This window comes from Salmo salar, chromosome 13 (assembly GCF_965601325.2).
Source record: "Salmo salar chromosome 13, fSalSal1, whole genome shotgun sequence".
NCBI lineage: Eukaryota > Metazoa > Chordata > Actinopteri > Salmoniformes > Salmonidae > Salmo > Salmo salar.
Window position 1 is genome coordinate 10309073 of NC_138303.1, and position 19276 is coordinate 10328348.

Sequence of the window (19276 nt, forward strand, 5' to 3'; positions counted from 1 at the left end):
AGATGCTCGCTGGCTTCGCTTGCCTTCAATGCTATGGGAGGCAACAATGGCATACTCGTTTGGACCAGACAGCATCAGATAGATGGCCTACATGTAGAGAGAACCAACTCAATATACTTGAAAATTACTAAAACCAAATCAAATCTGTGTGTAATTAGAGGTCGACCGATTAATTAGGGCCGATTTCAAGTTTTCATAACAAATCGGTAATCGGCCTTTTTGGATGCAGATTATGGCTGACCACCTGTTACGCGAGTTCAGCAAGGAGCCAAGGTAAGTTTCTAGCTAGCATTAAACTTATCTTATAAAAAAACTATCAATCTTCACATAATCACTAGTTAATTACACACGGCTGATGATATTACTAGGTTAACTAGCTTGTCCTGCGTTGCATATAATCAATGCGGTGCCTGTTAATTTATCATCAAATCACAGCCTACTTCAACTTCGCCAAACGGGTGATGATTTAACAAAAGCGCGTTCGCGAAAAAAAGCACAATCGTACCTAACCATAAACATCAATGCCTTTCTTAAAATCAATACACAGAAGTATATATTTTTAAACCTTCATTTTTAGTTAAAAGAAATTCATGTTAGCATGTTAGCATGTTTATTTGAGACTAAATAGATTTTATGTATTATATTAAGTTAAAATAAAAGTGTTCATTCAGTATTGTTGTAATTGTTATTATTTAATATATATATATATAAAAATAGGCCGATTAATTGGTATCGGCTTTTTTTTGGTCCTCCAATAATCGGTATCAGTATTGAAAAATCCTAAAATCGTCCCGACCTCTAGTAGAAATGACAGCAGATCTAAATTAATACAGTTTCTTGACTGTGTCGAACTCACTAATAATAATCACCTAAATTAAATATTATCAATCAATATTATCATTTTGACAGCGAGGACATTTTCAGTTCGATCCCCAGGACCTCGCTGAAGACCAAATACGCCCCCCCATGCAAAATGAGTTTGACACCCCTGGCATAAAGTGACAATTAGACATGCAGCCTTTCAGATATTGATGGACTAGCCTACTGATCTGTATCACTGCAAAACAAGCCAGGAAAAACCTTGGAAAAGGGTAAGAGAAGACAGCCCTTAGTGTGCTTTCTGGGAGAAAACAGATTCCATCATGTTTTTGCACCACAGGTCAAACAAAACAAGCATGTTAGTGGCAAAAATACATTCCTGTTAACATGGGTAGAATGGTGCTGATCGTATCGGATAGCCATAGTAGTACAACACAGTGGTAGGCCTGGCACAATTACCGTATAACCCACGGTTATGGATGAATATAAAATAACCAGCATGACCGTTTACACAACAGCTGGCTGAAGACGGGACAGCCAGGCCTTCATGCAGTTCAGTCTGTTTCTGCGATAACATGGATGAAATTATAAAACTGATATTGCCCCATTCTAAAACTAGCAAGGTGTTGCAGCAAACAATTAAGAGAATGAGCTTGAAACCGCTAACTCTGGCAATTTGACAGGTAAACTCATGGGTAAACTACACTCACAATGGCTGCCTGGTATGGTGATGCAATCATTTCCATGGTAATGTAGAATGTTCATTTAAATGATGGTAAATTATGTGGCTCATGCAATGGAATGAACAAACTATAAAACTCAACATGTGGTCCCATGTTTCATGAGCTGAAATAAAACAGCCCAGAAAAACATGTCTCTCAAATGTTGTGCACAAATTTGCTTACATCCCTGTTAGTGAGCATTTCTGCTTTGCCAAGATAAACCATCCACTTGACAGTTGTGGCATATCAAGAAGCTGTTTAAACAGCATGATCATTACACAGGTGCACCTTCTGCTGGGGACAATAAAAGGCCACAACACAATGCCACAGATGTCTACGGAAAGAAAGAAAGAGCGTTTGTGTGTGTCTCATTCCTGCCAGTTTGCCAGGCCTGTGTCTCAGCCCAATATCTTAAAACAACACATGAGAAGCACTGCAACAGCCAATTACTCTGGTTGTTGCCATGATACAGAAAAATATATTTTGAGGAGAACAATGACAGACAAACAGAGACAGACAGACAGACAGACAGACAGACAGACAGACAGACAGACAGACAGACAGACAGACAGACAGACAGACAGACAGACAGACAGACAGACAGACAGACAGACAGGACAGCGAGAGAGCGAGAAGCCTGCTTGTCTTGTGAGAGCACCATGTGCTGCCTGCCTATCAGCATGGTCTGACAGATACTTATTTTAATAAAATGTTCAGCACTTGAACAGCCCCATGGAGAGCTCTTTGAGGGAACATTGTAAAGTAATGCTCTGGACAAAAGAACGTTGTCCTACAAGGTAACAATGTAACCAGGCAGATAACAAAGAAAAAAAAGGGGGAAAAAAGCAAGATTATTCATATGGCCCAACCATATCAAGTGCAGTCGTATGTGTGTAGAGGATGTCACCGAAGCACTGGTGATACAAGAGCATTTCAATGGTAATAAATAAACCATCTAAGAACCCTAGTAGTGGAATGTTAAGCAGTCAATCCTCTGGTGAATTACCCTGTATCATCTAAGAGTCTAACAGAATCACTTCATACACTACCACGACTCCATTTCAATGGAGAAATAGACCACTTTAAAAACTTTTTTTTTAAATCAAACGTGGTCTATTTATGAAGGCTTTTTTTTTTTTTTTTATTATTTTTTTTTTTACACCAGTTGTCACAAAGTACTTTCAACATACAGGGATTCTTCAAATCCCTAACGTGAAAATAAAACAAGAACCTAACAGAGAAAAAAAAAATGTCTCCTTCGATTTCAAAACATATGTCTATAGATAGTGGATATTATGTTACCTCTCTCACTGCAACTCTCTGACTCACTTGACTTCCACTGAGACTAACCATAATGGTGTATTATCTTACGGACAATGCTGAGGAGGGGAACATGTTTGTGAAGAGAGATCTAGGTAAAGAACAACAACACACACGCAGCACAGAAACAGCACGCTGCATGGCTGCATACGAACACGGCACAGAAACAGCACGCTGCCTGGCTGCATACGAACACAGCACAGAAACAGCACGCTGCCTGGCTGCATACGAACACAGCACAGAAACAGCACGCTGCCTGGCTGCATACGAACACGGCACAGAAACAGCACGCTGCCTGGCTGCATACGAACACAGCACAGAAACAGCACGCTGCCTGGCTGCATATGAACACGGCATGAAAACTCTGACACCCCCCCATCCTGCCTATTGACAAATCAACTAACAAAGACTTGCCACAGCAGCACAGTGAATAAAATAGGTCCTACCCAGGTAATAAAATAGGTCCTACACAGGGAATAAAATAGGTCCTACACAGGGAATAAAATAGGTCCTACCCAGGTAATAAAATAGGTCCTACACAGGGAATAAAATAGGCCCTACACAGGGAATAAAATAGGCCTACTCAGGTAATAAAATAGGCCCTACCCAGGGAATAAAATAGGCCTACCCAGGTAATAAAACAGGACTACCCAGGGAATAAAACAGGCCTACCCAGGGAATAAAACAGGCCTACCCAGGAAATAAAATAGGCCTACCCAGGAAATAAAATAGGCCTACCCAGGAAATAAAATAGGCCTACCCAGGAAATAAAATAGGCCTACCCAGGAAATAAGGCACTCCCAAAGGATCCTCAGTCAGTCAGTCAGTCAGTCAGTCAGTCAGACAAACACTTCATTGGCAAAGCCTTCCAGATGTATGCCAACACCACCATTCCCTGCTCTCCCAGCTGCCATTCCCGCTCAAATCAATCCTTAAACAATTCCAAATGACCTTCTTGGGTGAATGTGAAGTGTTCTTCTCTCCAGACGTTCATCAGATTACTCCTATTCAGTTAGCAGACATCTAGGCTAACCAAACAAAATGCCTTGTGCAACGGTAGATAGACATTTACAGCACACTTGCATGCCTATTTGATGGTGTGTGTGTGTGTGTGTGTGTGTGTGTGTGTGTGTGTGTGTGTGTGTGTGTGTGTTACTGAACAGAATGGTCCCAGACAGTACCCTTCAATCAGTGTTTATGGTGAAAACGGCATCAGTCTTATTCCAAGTGAGAAGCAGTGTTTTTACAATCACATCAGTGTTTTACAGAGAGCACCGAGAGACCATACTAAAAAGATTGATCTATTGTCCTCCAGACAGTACAGTAAAGAGCCAAACATGGGGTGGAAGAATTCATGGTGCTTTATATCAACTTGTAAGAACATACATAATTTGATCCATATGTTGAAAACAGTTACAGTTCCTTATGTTGAGAACACGTCCAGTACACAGCAATCACTTTTCACATCAAACTTGCCAACTGCTTTTTGTGGCAACGTTCAGACGACAAAACAGCGCAAAGCATTGAAATACAACAGGCTAGGTTTTGATGACTTTTCTTTGTAACGTTAGCTAGCGACACTCATTGTTTGCTTTTGGGGGACAAACTACAAACAACTAGCTAGAGATAAGGTACCAAGCAGGCAACTCTTACCCTAAAATAACGGTGTTTTTTTAAATGATAACCTTAAATCTGAATTTACAGAAATCACAGATTTCGCTAACAGTTTGCTAGTGAAAGAGTCTTGTCTAGAAGCTGCAACATAACCATCTCATTGACAGTTCTATCATTGTTACCTAGCTAGCTAATTAGCTTAGCTATGCTAACTGCTAGCTAATTATCTCGATTTAGAAAGGGAACGTATCTAAAAACAATTGGCCAGCTAGTCAAATCAACCTTTCAAATGTAGCAATCTTGCTTGTTAACGTTACTTTTTACTATTCTTTTTCTGGGTAGCTGGCTAGCTAGCTATGTTAAATAGCATAGCTAGTTGGCTTGTTAGCTAACTATTGGTAGGTGCAATGTATCTGGTTAGCTAGTTACCTAGCTAACTAACCCTTGCTAACGTTAGCCTGTCTCTGGTTGAGTTGATTTAGCAACGTTAGTTAGCTACAGCTGACTAGCTTAGAGATAATATATTATGGGTGAGATAGCTAATTGCCACTGGTATAATACCATAGGATCATCAGATGATCTCGAAGACAAAAGGCAATAACTGTCAACAAAAGCTAAGGCTTTGATTGCTAGCAAGCTAATTAGCTGCTATTAGCTAACATTAGCTTTGTGACATTTAGTTGTCATCACCACACCAAAGACCCAATGACCCATCAAGATAATTCATGATACAACTAAAGATACAAATAGCTAACTAGCTACAGCTATATAAGCTAGCAAGATAACGTTACTTGTTTGATTTGCCATCAAGCCCCCTTTTTATTCGTGAACATCAAAGCAGGAGAATAACTTAAGACAGCAACAGCTATTGCAACACTTACCTTGGAGGGCTTGTTTTACACCATCTGTGATTTGTTTGAGATTTGACTGCAACAACAACAAACAATAGCTCAGACAGCTAGCTAGCTAGCCAGCCAAGTGTTGCTACACAGGGGAGTAGCTAGCCTAGCTAGGCAGCCACAAGCCACTGGGGGGGACTAATAATAAAAACGCAACTGACCGCGTTTGATAATTCTGTCATAAAATGATGGAGTATGGAGTAAAGAGGACTATTTTCTCTTCAGTTAGCTAAAGAGACACAGAGTGGGGAGAAGCAACACCAAGCATGACACCCCCACTTCTTCATCTTTGGATGTGGTGATTGGGCATTCCATCTACTGGTGAATTATCGCCATCTACTGTAGAAGTGGGAATGGGAAATTCCAAGACCGTGACCACAGAGTTCATACTCTGATGTATCAGTCCCACTGAGTGGACAAAACATTAGGAACACCCTTCTTATATTGAGCTGTACCCCCTTTTGCTCTCAGAATAGCCTCAATTCGTTCAAGGCATGGACTCGAACAAGGTGTTGAAAGCGTTCCACAGGGATGCTGGCCACAGTTGTGTCAAAGTTGGCTGAATGTCCTTTGGGTGGTGGACCACTCTTGATACACACGGGAAAATCTTGAGCGTGAAGAACCCATCAGCGTTGCAGTTATTGACACACTTCAACCGGTACGCTTGGCACCTACTACCATACCCCGTTCAAAGGCACTTACAGTGCATTCAAAAAGTATTCAGACCCCTTGACTTTCTCCACATTCTGTTATGTTACAGCCTTATTCTAAAATTGATTAAATATATTTTCTCTCATCAATCTATACACAATACCCCATCATGACAAAGCGTAAACAGGATTTTAGAAATGTTTGCAAATTTATACAAAAAAATATAAAATATATACCTTATTTACAGTATTCAGAAACTGACGTCTGACTCGAAATTGAGCTCAGGCGCATCCTGTTTCCATTGATCATCCTTGAGATGTTTCTACAACTTGATTGGAGTCCACCTGTGGTAAATTCAATTGATTGGACATGATTTGGAAAGGCACGCACCTGTCTATATAAAGGTCCCACAGTTGACAGTGCATGTCAGAGCAAAAACCAAGCCATGAGGTTGAAGGAATTGTCCGTAGAGCTCTGAGACAGGACTGTTCTGCCTGCGGCTATGGAACCCTGACCTGTTCATCGGACGTGCTTGTTGCACCCTCGACAACTACTATGATTATTATTATTTGACCATGCTGGTCATTTATTAACATTTTAACATCTTGACCATGTTCTGTTATAATATCCACCCGGCACAGCCAGAAGAGGACTGGCCACCCCTCATAGCCTGGTTCCTCTCTAGGTTTCTTCCTAGGTTTTTGGCCTTTCTAGGGAGTTTTTCCTAGGGAGTTTTTCCTAAACACCGTGCTTCTTTCACATGCATTGCTTGCTGTTTGGGGTTTTAGGCTGGGTTTCTGTACAGCACTTTGAGATATCAGCTGATGTCGAAGGGCTATATAAATACATTTGATTTGATTTGATTTTGTGTTGAGGCACAGATCTGGGGAAGGGTACCAAAACATTTCTACAGCATTGAAGATCCCCAAAAACACAGTGGCCTCCATCATTCTTAAATAGAAGTTTGGAACCACCAAGACTTTTCCTAGAGCTGGCCGCCCAGCCAAACTGAGAAATCGGGGGAGAAGGGCCATGGTCAGGGAGGTGACCAAGAACCGATTGTCTGACAGAGCTCTAAAGTTCCTCTGTGGAGATGGGAGAACCTTCCAGAAGGACAACCATCTCTGCAGAACTCCACCAATCAGGCCTTTATGGTATGGTGGCGAGACGGAAGCCACTCCTCAGTAAAAGGCACGCTTGGAGTTTGCCAAAAGGCATCTAAAGACTCGCAGACCATGAGAAACAAGATTCTCTGATCTGATGAAACCAAGATTGAACTCTTTGGCCTGAATGCCAGGCATCACGGCTGGGGGAAACCTGTCACCATCCTTACGGTGAAGCATGGTGGTGGCAGCATCATTGGGTAGGGATGTTTTTCAGCGGCAGGGACTGGGAGACTAGTCAGGATCGAGGGAACGATGAACGGAGAAAAGTACAGAGAGATCCTTGATGAAAATCTGCTCCAGATTGCTCAGGACCTCAGACTGGGGTGAAGCTTCACCTTCCAACAGGACAACGACCCTAAGCCCACAACCAAGACAACACATGAGTGGCTTCGGGACAAGTCGCTGAATGTCTTTGAGTGGCCCAGCCAGAGCCCGGACTTGAACCCGATCGAACAACTCTGGAGAGAACTGAAAATAGCTGTGCAGCGACGCTCCCAATCCAACCTGACAGGGCTTGAGAGGATATTTTTATTTATTTTATTTCACCTTTATTTAACCAGGTAGGCAAGTTGAGAACAAGTTCTCATTTACAATTGCGACCTGGCCAAGATAAAGCAAAGCAGTTCGACAACATATAACAGAGTTACACATGGAGTAAAACAAACATACAGTCAATAATACAGTAGAAAAATAAGTCTATATACAATGTGAGCAAATGAGGTGAGATAAGGGAGGTAATGTAACAGGTGTCGTAATGAGTGGACCAAGGTGCAGCGGGAAAATGTTTACTCATCTTCTTATTTATTATAAAAGAAGGAAAAACCAAAAGAAACACATATACAAAAATGAACGACACTAAACAGTCCCGTCATGTGCTACATACACTAAACAGGAAATAACTACCCACAATTCCCATTACCAAAACACCCCTATACATAGGACCTTCAATCAGAGGCAACGAGGAACAGCTGCCTCCAATTGAAGGCCAAATCAATAAACTAAACATAGAACTAGAAAGACTAGACTAGAACATAGAAATATACTAACATAGAACATAAACCAAAACCCCGGAACACTCTAATCAAACACCCCTCTACAAAACTCATAGCCCAACAAACCCCGAAACACTCTAAACAAATACCCCCTGCCACATCCTGACCAAACTAATATAACAAATAACCCCTTTACTGGTCAGGACGTGACAGGTAAAGGCAAAAAAGGCCATGGTGGCAAAGTAAATACAATATAGCAAGTAAAACACTGGAATGGTAGATTTGTAGTAGAAGAAAGTGCAAAGTACAAATAGAAATAATGGGGTGCAAAGGAGCAAAATAAATAAATACAGTAGGGGAAGTGGTAGTAGTTTGGCCTAAATTATAGATGGGCTATGTACAGGTGCAGTGATCTGAGAGCTGCTCTGACAGCTGGTGCTTAAAGCTAGTGAGGGAGATAAGTGTTTCCAGTTTCAGAGATTTTTGTAGTTCGTTCCAGTCATTGGCAGCAGAGAACTGGAAGGAGAGACGGCCAAAGGAGGAATTGGCTTTGGGGGTGACCAGAGATATATACCTGCTGGAGCGCGTGCTACAGGTGGGTGTTGCTATGGTGACCAGTGAGCGGAGATAAGGGGGGACATTACCTAGCAGGGTCTTGTAGATGACCTGGAGCCAGTGGGTTTGGCGACGAATATGAAGCGAGGGCCAGCCAACGAGAGCGTACAGGTCGCAGTGGTGGGTAGTATATGGGGCTTTGGTGACAAAACGGATGGAACTGTGATAGACTGCATCCAGCTTGTTGAGTAGGGTATTGGAGGCTATTTTGTAAATGACATCGCCGAAGTCGAGGATCGGTAGGATGGTCAGTTTTACGAGGATATGTTTGGCAGCATGAGCAGGCATTTAGTTATGTGTTATAGTTATATGCAGAGAAGAATGGGAGAAACTCCCCAAATACAGGTGTGCCAAGTTTATAGCGTCATACCCAAGAAGACTCAAGGCTGTACTCGCTGCCAAAGGTGTTTCAACAAAGTACTGAGTAAAGGGTCTGAATACTTATGTAAATGTAACATTTCAGTATTTTTTTGCTTTGTGATTATGAGGTATTGTGTGTAGATTGATGACGAGAAAAAAAACAATTGAATCCATTTTGGAATAAGTCTGTAACGTAACAAAATGTGGAAAAAGTCAAAGTGTGTGAATATTTTCCAAATGCACTGTAAATCTTTTGTCTTGCCCATTCACCCTCTGAATGGCACACCTACACAATCCATGTTTCAAGGCTTAAAAATCCTTCTTGGCCTCCCGAGTGGTGCAGTGGTCTAAGGCGCTGCAGTGCTTGAGGCGTCACTACAGATCCGAGTTAGATCCCGGGCTGTGTCGTAGCCGGCCTCGACCGGGAGACCCATGAGGCGACGCACAATTGGCCCAGCGTCGTCTGGGTTAGGGGAGGGTTTGGCAGGCCGGGCGCATGCACGCTGACACATTGGTGCGGTTGGCTTCCTGGTCACAGCCGTATGGGAGTTGCAGCGATGGGACAAAACTGTAACTACCAATTGGATATCATGAAATTAGGGAGAAAAAATTGTAAGAAACCTGTCTCCTCCCCTTCACTGATTGAAGTGGATTTAACAAGTGACATCAATAAGGGATCATAGCTTTCACCTGCACTCACCTGGTCATTCTATGTCATGGAAAGAGTATACTTGAGTATACTTAATGTTTTGTATACTCAGTGTAAATCATTGCTCAGTACAGAACACTAACTTGGTTGTTACTTAGGGAGTGTTTTATTAACCAATAAATCAAGACAATGTGAGCGACATTAATAATACACAAGATACAAAACATGTATGACTTCAGCAGAGGTGTGGACTCGAGTCACAAATATGATGACTTGCAACTCGACTTGGACTTATGACTCAACCTGACTTGATACCCTCCCGAAGCCCAAATATTAAAAATGAGGCTGTTAAAAAAAGTGTGCAGCGCATCAACTCTTCATTTAACGGATTACAGTTTGAATCAGACAGCAGCCAATCAAATTGTGCGTGGCAGTGCAGAGGAACATTCAGATGGAGCCCTTGGAAAGATGATACCCAAAATTATTATTTTCGGCTGTAAAGACGACGCTGTATCAACAAAAAACGGATTGCAACTTGCAAAACATGCAGGAAGAAAATTACAGACGGAGGCGCAACAACTTCCAACTTTGTTCGACATTTGAAGCTGCACAAAGAAAGGTAAGTCGTGGCTAATATAGCCGACAGCTATATATTTTATTACTTTACTGGTGTAAAATGTAGGCTAACGTAACGTTAAATCAATGAGCCTCCACACAGTCAGTGAGTGCGGGAACGTGATCATTGCACCCAAGATTGAGCTACATCTGGCTAGGTAGTTGGTAGCCTAAACCCTGCCTGATGTTACTGCTGTTCCTAAAACCATTGACATACGTTAGCCTACTGTAACCACACACAGAGAGAGAGTGTGTGTGTGTGTGTGTGTGTGTGTTAAGGTTGGGTGATTGTGTACAAGTCTACATCGCCCGATTGCACCCCATAGCGATCCTTGAAAGTCGATCACTATTGGGGGGGTGTGTCTTTCTCATGGCTACCCATGTATTTGGTAAGTTTATTTATTTATTTGGTAAGTTTATTTGGTAAGTAATAAATATATAGATATTTTTAAAAGCATTCATGATTTGCGTAAATGTAAAAATATACTATTACTCTTGTTAAATATGAAATGAAGAGCACATTATGACTTGTTTAGGACTCGAAACAAAGTTTAGGACTTGAGACTTGACTTGATACTTGTTGGTCTTGACTTGAGACTTGACGGTCTTGACTTGAGACTTGACCCGGACTTGCCTGTCTTGACTTGGGACTTGAGTGCTAAGACTTGAGACTTACTGGGTGACTTGTAAAAACAATGACTTGGTCCCACCTCTGGAATTCAGTGGTCACAGCTTTCATTAGGATTTTTTTTTTTGGTGTCAGAATGCAGTTTAACAAACACGGTTTAACAAATCAATGAATTATAAAGCCCTTCAACAAAAGCCTGTACACGCTGCTGGTGTACCCACTATAATAACTTGGCCCTATTTAAAAGTGGTCGTTTGGATCGTGGATGCTGAATGGACGAGCAGCGTCACAGCTAACAGTTATATCTAAAACGTCTAGGTCTCCATAAGAATATCATGTCGCTGTTGCTGTGCCAACCATCTCTTATATTTATCTCTATTTATCTTCCTGCTCACTTCCAGCCTAGAATTTAGTTTGGTACAGTGGGGGGTTTAATATAAGTCTCGCTGTCTGCCTTGTCTGACCTCGAAAAACAATGTTTCACTTTTTAATTTCGATCTCTGTATTTAGGCGTTTATGAAGTTACATAATGATGTGTTTATATACATCATTGGTTACATTAAAAAATGAACAAAGTAATCCGGATCAGTGATGTATCAAAACGTCATGTAACATTTTCGTGCCAAGTCATATTATTTAAGATTTAATATGACATATTTTTTTATAAAGGCGAAGGTGGAAAGACAATGTATTTATCCATTTACATGTACTGAATGGTACGCTGTAAATCAAAGAAAAATCTTAAACTAAGATAAACAGAGACCTCTAGCGGTCAGTCAGTGGTAGGAGCATAGCGGTACTTCGTGGCAGTAACCACCAGGGGGTGTAATGACTCAAAGAAAAAGAGATGGAAGCGCAGCTCTCAAACAAGGGAGGGGTTGGTCAGTATTTACAGATTTTCCACAACGGAGATTATTCTGATTTTCCCAAAATTTAGCCTTTTTATGAATCAAATCTGTATTGTAAAAACACAGTAATAAGACCAATTTTCTTACTGAAAGGCAGTTGATTGCGCTACCTCACTATGAGACGTAGACGTTGTAGCAGTTCCTGTGTTACAGGAGATTGGTGGCACCTTAATTGGGAAGGACGGGCTCGTGCTAATGACTGGAGTGGAATCTGTGGAACGTTCTAAAATACATCAAACACGTGGTATCCAGGTGTTTGATGCCATTCCATTTGCTCCGTTCCAGACATTATTATGAGCCGTTTCACGGCTCCTAAAAGAGGAATAATAAACTGTTTGCCTCTTGCTTCATATGATCGATACAAGGATAATGAAATGTATACAGCTAATCAATGGTGGCAGCCAGGTCTATACACTTCTGCAGCGGAATGAACTTCCAGCCTCCGTGGGCAAGCAGCCATGTAGCGTAATGCTGCTGGCTGAGCATCCATCTTGGCATGGCTCAGTCAGACCTGGGTTCAACAACTATTTTAAATCATTTTAAATACTTTATCAGGGCTTGATTGAGTTGTCTGGTGAAATGGAACCAATTGAATAGTCTCAACTTCAAGCTAGCAGGGGCGGCAGGTAGCCTAGTGGTTAGAGCATTGGGCCAGTAACCAGCAGGTAGCCTAGTGGTTAGAGCATTGGCCAGTAACCAGCAGGTAGCCTAGTGGTTAGAGCGTTGGACTAGTAACTGAAAGGTTGCTAGATCAAATCCCCGAGCTGACAAGGTAAAATATCTGTTGTTCTGCCCCTGAACAAGGCAGTTAACCCATTGTAAATAAGAATTTGTTCTTAACTGACTTGCCTAGTTAAATAAAAGAAAAACCCAGACCATCTTGTAATCTAGGCAGACTGTAGGAAGCACTCAAAGTATTTGAAAGATTTCAAATAATATTTAAACCTAGGTCTGTAACTCACAGGCCCTTCAAGGGGAGCCAGAATGATTTCAGTGTCACTGAATTTTGTGATAGAGGAACTTACAGATTATATAATAACAAGAAAGCACACAGAGAGGCAGAATGACATCTCTTGTCTGTTTCATAGGTTTATTTCTGGTAATTCTGCCAACGCTTACAGTAGCAACACTAGAACTTCTCTTCAGAGGTGACACATTGTCTGTCCTGCCCAATAACAGCACAGTGCTAAACGTACAGAAGCTCTCCACTAGAATAACACTACTCATAGGAGACAACCAAGAAATGACTACAACTCACAAGAAGCAAAACAAAGATCTCTCATCATCACACGATAAGGTTACACTGACGACAAAGGACAAACACTATTTAAGGAGTCATAGAGGTTAGGTTGGTGGCGGTGCATTACGGTCAGTGCAGTACAAGTTAGATTAGGGTTTCCTAACGTACTAACGGAACCCCAGACTTGGACATTGGGGTTTAATTTCAATGCCGCTCCATATTCCTTCCTCGGGACAGGGCAGTGCGTAGAGACCTAGTGTGGCTTTATGTGGTGGGGTTTACTGTACTTATGCAGGATGAAAACACGAAGGCCCAAGGAGAAGTTGAACCTCCTTAGATTGGGTGCCTGAAGTTCTGGCCAGCAAAGACAGCTTTGTCTCCAAGCTCCTCCTCAATCCTACGGAAGGTAGTCAGACATTCAATTTGGCTGGAGGTTTCAACAGTTGAAGTACTAAAATAGCCTACTATTATCCTGGGTAATGGTATATTAAGATGAGTGATATAGAGCGCGCCAGCTTGTAGCCCTAAAAACCAGAAATGAGTTAACTCTGGTTGGTTCAGCCATTCCTATGGGGAAAATGAACGGGGAAAGAATAGGGTTGTGGGATAGACGACGATAATAAGGTCTGAGGTAAACACAGGCTTAGGAGATCTGATACGTTTTGTTCTTTGTCATAATAAGGGTTAGTTAACATGACCTTTATAAGTTATGAAGCCTTCATGTTTTGTTCTATGAGATAATATCAGTTAGTTAACATGACCTCTATGAATGATGAAGCCTTCATGTTTTGTTCTATGAGATAATATCAGTTAGTTAACATGACCTCTATGAATGATGAAGCCTTCATGTTTTGTTCTATGAGATAATATCAGTTAGTTAACATGACCTCTATGAATGATGAAGCCTTCATGTTTTGTTCTATGAGATAATATCAGTTAGTTAACATGACCTCTATGAATGATGAAGCCTTCATGTTTTGTTCTATGAGATAATATCAGTTAGTTAACATGACCTCTATGAATGATGAAGCCTTCATGTTTTGTTCTATGAGATAATATCAGTTAGTTAACATGACCTCTATGAATGATGAAGCCTTCATGTTTTGTTCTATGAGATAATATCAGTTAGTTAACATGACCTCTATGAATGATGAAGCCTTCATGTTTTGTTCTATGAGATAATATCAGTTAGTTAACATGACCTCTATGAATGATGAAGCCTTCATGTTTTGTTCTATGAGATAATATCAGTTAGTTAACATGACCTCTATGAATGATGAAGCCTTCATGTTTTGTTCTATGAGATAATATCAGTTAGTTAACATGACCTCTATGAATGATGAAGCCTTCATGTTTTGTTCTATGAGATAATATCAGTTAGTTAACATGACCTCTATGAATGATGAAGCCTTCATGTTTTGTTCTATGAGATAATATCAGTTAGTTAACATGACCTCTATGAATGATGAAGCCTTTATGTGAGCTTCAAAATTCACAAAAAGTGACGTTAGCTGATGTAGCTTAATCTCATAGAACAAAACATATACGATGTCCTAAACCTGTGTTTACCACAGACCTTATTATCGCTGTCTATCCAAAAACCCTGCCAAAAAAACGCCATTCATTTCCCAATAGGTTTTGTCCTACGAACCATTGGGGAGTTAGAGCCTAAAAAAATACGCCATTTTACTGCTCTCTCTTTGGGCCAAATGTACACCTTTAAAGTCAAAGGATGTATTTAATGAAAAACATATGACGTGATATTACTAGTGACAATATTTTTTTACAACTGAGTTAAGAGTTTAAAGACGGAGCTCACCTGAGCAGCTGGTTGTACTTAGCCAGACGCTCAGATCTGCATGGGGCACCGGTCTTGATCTGGAGAAGGACACACAGCATACCACAGCATATCAGTTATTTAAGTTGTCTGGAACACAGCATACCACAGCATATCAGTTATTTAAGTTGTCTGGAACACAGCATACCACAGCATATCAGTTATTTAAGTTGTCTGGAACACAGCATACCACAGTATATCAGTTATTTAAGTTGTCTGGAACACAGCATACCACAGCATATCAGTTATTTAAGTTGTCTGGAACACAGCATACCACAGCATATAAGTTATTTAAGTTGTCTGGAACACAGCATACCACAGCATATAAGTTATTTAAGTTGTCTGGAACACAGCATACCACAGCATATCAGTTATTTAAGTTGTCTGGAACACCAGGTATCAATACAGAATTATTTCCAGGAAAAGCTGATGCTGAAAAAACTATGGTGAGAATAAAGCACTGCTCTCATGACAGAACTTGCAGTGGGATCTCAACATGACAGAACTTGCAGTGGGATCACAACATGACAGAACTTGCAGTGGGATCTCAACATGACAGAACTTGCAGTGGGATCTCAACATGACAGAACTTGCAGTGGGATCTCAACATGACAGAACTTGCAGTGGGATCTCAACATGACAGAACTTGCAGTGGGATCTCAACATGACAGAACTTGCAGTGGGATCTCAACATGACGGAACTTGCAGTGGGATCTCAACATGACGGAACTTGCAGTGGGATCAACATGACGGAACTTGCAGTGGGATCTCAACATGACAGAACTTGCAGTGGGATCACAACATGACAGAACTTGCAGTGGGATCTCAACATGACAGAACTTGCAGTGGGATCTCAACATGACAGAACTTGCAGTGGGATCTCAACATGACAGAACTTGCAGTGGGATCTCAACATGACGGAACTTGCAGTGGGATCTCAACATGACGGAACTTGCAGTGGGATCAACATGACGGAACTTGCAGTGGGATCTCAACATGACGGAACTTGCAGTGGGATCTCAACATGACGGAACTTGCAGTGGGATCTCAACATGACGGAACTTGCAGTGGGATCTCAACATGACGGAACTTGCAGTGGGATCACAACATGACGGAACTTGCAGTGGGATCTCAACATGACGGAACTTGCAGTGGGATCAACATGACGGAACTTGCAGTGGGATCACAACATGACGGAACTTGCAGTGGGATCTCAACATGACAGAACTTGCAGTGGGATCTCAACATGACAGAACTTGCAGTGGGATCTCAACATGACAGAACTTGCAGTGGGATCTCAACATGACAGAACTTGCAGTGGGATCTCAACATGACAGAACTTGCAGTGGGATCACAACATGACAGAACTTGCAGTGGGATCTCAACATGACAGAACTTGCAGTGGGATCTCAACATGACAGAACTTGCAGTGGGATCTCAACATGACAGAACTTGCAGTGGGATCTCAACATGACAGAACTTGCAGTGGGATCTCAACATGACAGAACTTGCAGTGGGATCTCAACATGACAGAACTTGCAGTGGGATCTCAACATGACAGAACTTGCAGTGGGATTTCAACATGACAGAACTTGCAGTGGGATCACAACATGACAGAACTTGCAGTGGGATCTCAACATGACAGAACTTGCAGTGGGATCTCAACATGACAGAACTTGCAGTGGGATCACAACATGACAGAACTTGCAGTGGGATCTCAACATGACAGAACTTGCAGTGGGATCTCAACATGACAGAACTTGCAGTGGGATCACAACATGACAGAACTTGCAGTGGGATCTCAACATGACAGAACTTGCAGTGGGATCTCAACATGACAGAACTTGCAGTGGGATCTCAACATGACAGAACTTGCAGTGGGATCACAACATGACAGAACTTGCAGTGGGATCTCAACATGACAGAACTTGCAGTGGGATCGCAACATGACAGAACTTGCAGTGGGATCTCAACATGACGGAACTTGCAGTGGGATCTCAACATGACGGAACTTGCAGTGGGATCTCAACATGACGGAACTTGCAGTGGGATCTCAACATGACGGAACTTGCAGTGGGATCTCAACATGACGGAACTTGCAGTGGGATCTCAACATGACGGAACTTGCAGTGGGATCACAACATGACGGAACTTGCAGTGGGATCTCAACATGACAGAACTTGCAGTGGGATCTCAACATGACAGAACTTGCAGTGGGATCTCAACATGACAGAACTTGCAGTGGGATCTCAACATGACAGAACTTGCAGTGGGATCTCAACATGACAGAACTTGCAGTGGGATCACAACATGACAGAACTTGCAGTGGGATCTCAACATGACAGAACTTGCAGTGGGATCTCAACATGACAGAACTTGCAGTGGGATCTCAACATGACAGAACTTGCAGTGGGATCACAACATGACAGAACTTGCAGTGGGATCTCAACATGACAGAACTTGCAGTGGGATGAACATGACAGAACTTGCAGTGGGATCTCAACATGACGGAACTTGCAGTGGGATCTCAACATGACGGAACTTGCAGTGGGATCTCAACATGACGGAACTTGCAGTGGGATCTCAACATGACGGAACTTGCAGTGGGATCTCAACATGACGGAACTTGCAGTGGGATCTCAACATGACGGAACTTGCAGTGGGATCACAACATGACGGAACTTGCAGTGGGATCTCAACATGACAGAACTTGCAGTGGGATCTCAACATGACAGAACTTGCAGTGGGATCTCAACATGACAGAACTTGCAGTGGGATCTCAACATGACAGAACTTGCAGTGGGATCTCAACATGACAGAACTTGCAGTGGGATCACAACATGACAGAACTTGCAGTGGGATCTCAACATGACAGAACTTGCAGTGGGATCTCAACATGACAGAACCAAGTGTCTGTCTGCTGAACTTTGAACCAACATCTCCTTCAGTGTTAGGTCACACCAGTATTAAAATCTGCTTCATTAAATAAATGTAATTTTGTTAAAAGTAATCCAGTTAAATCTGTAGTCTGATGAGAAGGTGTATCCTACCTGTCCAGTGCAGAGACCGACGACCAGGTCAGCGATGAAAGTGTCCTCGGTCTCTCCAGAGCGATGGCTGACCATCACCCCCCAGCCATTGGTCTGGGCCATTTTGCAGCTACACAGGAAACAGCAAACACATTCATTAGCTAGTACAGAAACTTACACATACATACCCGCAGGAGGCTGGTGGCACCTTAATTGGGGAGGACGGGCTCGTGGTAACAGCTGGAGCGGAATAGGTGTGTAACGGTAACAAATACATCAAACACATGGTTTCCATGTTTAATGACATTCTATGTGCTACGTTCTGGACATTATTGTGAGCTGTTCTCCCCTCAGCAACCTCCACTCATACACCCAATGTCCCCAGATGGGTTTGACACCCAGCTCCACACTAACATCCACTACAGTGTCCCCTTTCATCAGTCTCCCTACCTTCAGCACTGTCTGAAACAATGGCAACAAAATGGCTGCCAGTGGAGTGACACTCCACTCAGTGATGGAGCCAGGCTGAACCAAAATGGCCGTCTGTGTGTGGACAGTTACTCACGCCTGCAGGGACTCTGTGACGGAGCCGATCTGGTTGACCTTGAGCAGCAGACAGTTGCAGGCTTTGTCGGCCACACCCTTGGCGATGCGCTTGGGGTTGGTGACTGTCAGATCATCACCCACCACCTGGATGCTGGTCTCAGCCGTGAACTTGGACCATGCCGCCCAGTCATCCTGGTCAAAGGGATCCTCAATGGACACCACTGTAGAAGACAGAGGAGAAGTGTTGTAACGGCGTGGTTGTTAGAACATGTTGCTGAGGACACTACTGGGGAGAGAAGGGGGAAGAAAGAGCCGTGCAACTCTAAAGCCTAATCGACTGCAATTACAAATGTGAATGGGTAATAGGGTGCCCTATGGGTAATAGGGTGCCCTATGGGTAATAGGGTGCCCTATGGGTAACAGGGTGCCCTATGGGTAACAGGGTGCCCTATGGGTAACAGGGTGCCCTATGGGTAATAGGGTGCCCTATGGGTAATAGGGTGCCCTATGGGTAATAGTGTTCCCTATGGGTAATAGTGTTCCCTATGGGTAATAGTGTTCCCTATGGGTAATAGTGTGCCCTATGGGTAATAGTGTGCCCTATGGGTAATAGTGTGCCCTATGGGTAATAGTGTTCCCTATGGGTAATAGTGTTCCCTATGGGTA

At 42.4% G+C, this 19276-nt stretch overlaps 2 protein-coding genes across 4 annotated transcripts in view; both read right to left on the bottom strand.

Moving 5' to 3' along the window:
- The window catches only part of LOC106566301 (arginine-glutamic acid dipeptide repeats protein), a 372697-nt gene extending 367030 nt beyond the window's left edge, over positions 1-5667 (bottom strand). The window contains exon 1 of the mRNA XM_082959798.1: positions 5357-5667. The gene's annotated coding sequence lies outside the window, so the exon portion shown is untranslated. The remainder of the gene's footprint in view (positions 1-5356) is intronic.
- Positions 5668-13022: 7355 nt separating this feature from the next.
- The window catches only part of LOC106566383 (alpha-enolase), a 29338-nt gene continuing 23084 nt past the window's right edge, over positions 13023-19276 (bottom strand). For all 3 annotated transcript variants that reach the window (XM_014134351.3, XM_014134352.3, XM_014134353.3), the window contains exons 9-12: positions 18630-18831; positions 18086-18194; positions 15018-15076; positions 13023-13595 (exon numbers count right to left, since the gene is read on the bottom strand). In XM_014134351.3, the coding sequence (XP_013989826.1) occupies positions 13532-13595; positions 15018-15076; positions 18086-18194; positions 18630-18831 (434 nt within the window). In that variant the 3' untranslated portion in view covers positions 13023-13531. The remainder of the gene's footprint in view (positions 13596-15017; positions 15077-18085; positions 18195-18629; positions 18832-19276) is intronic.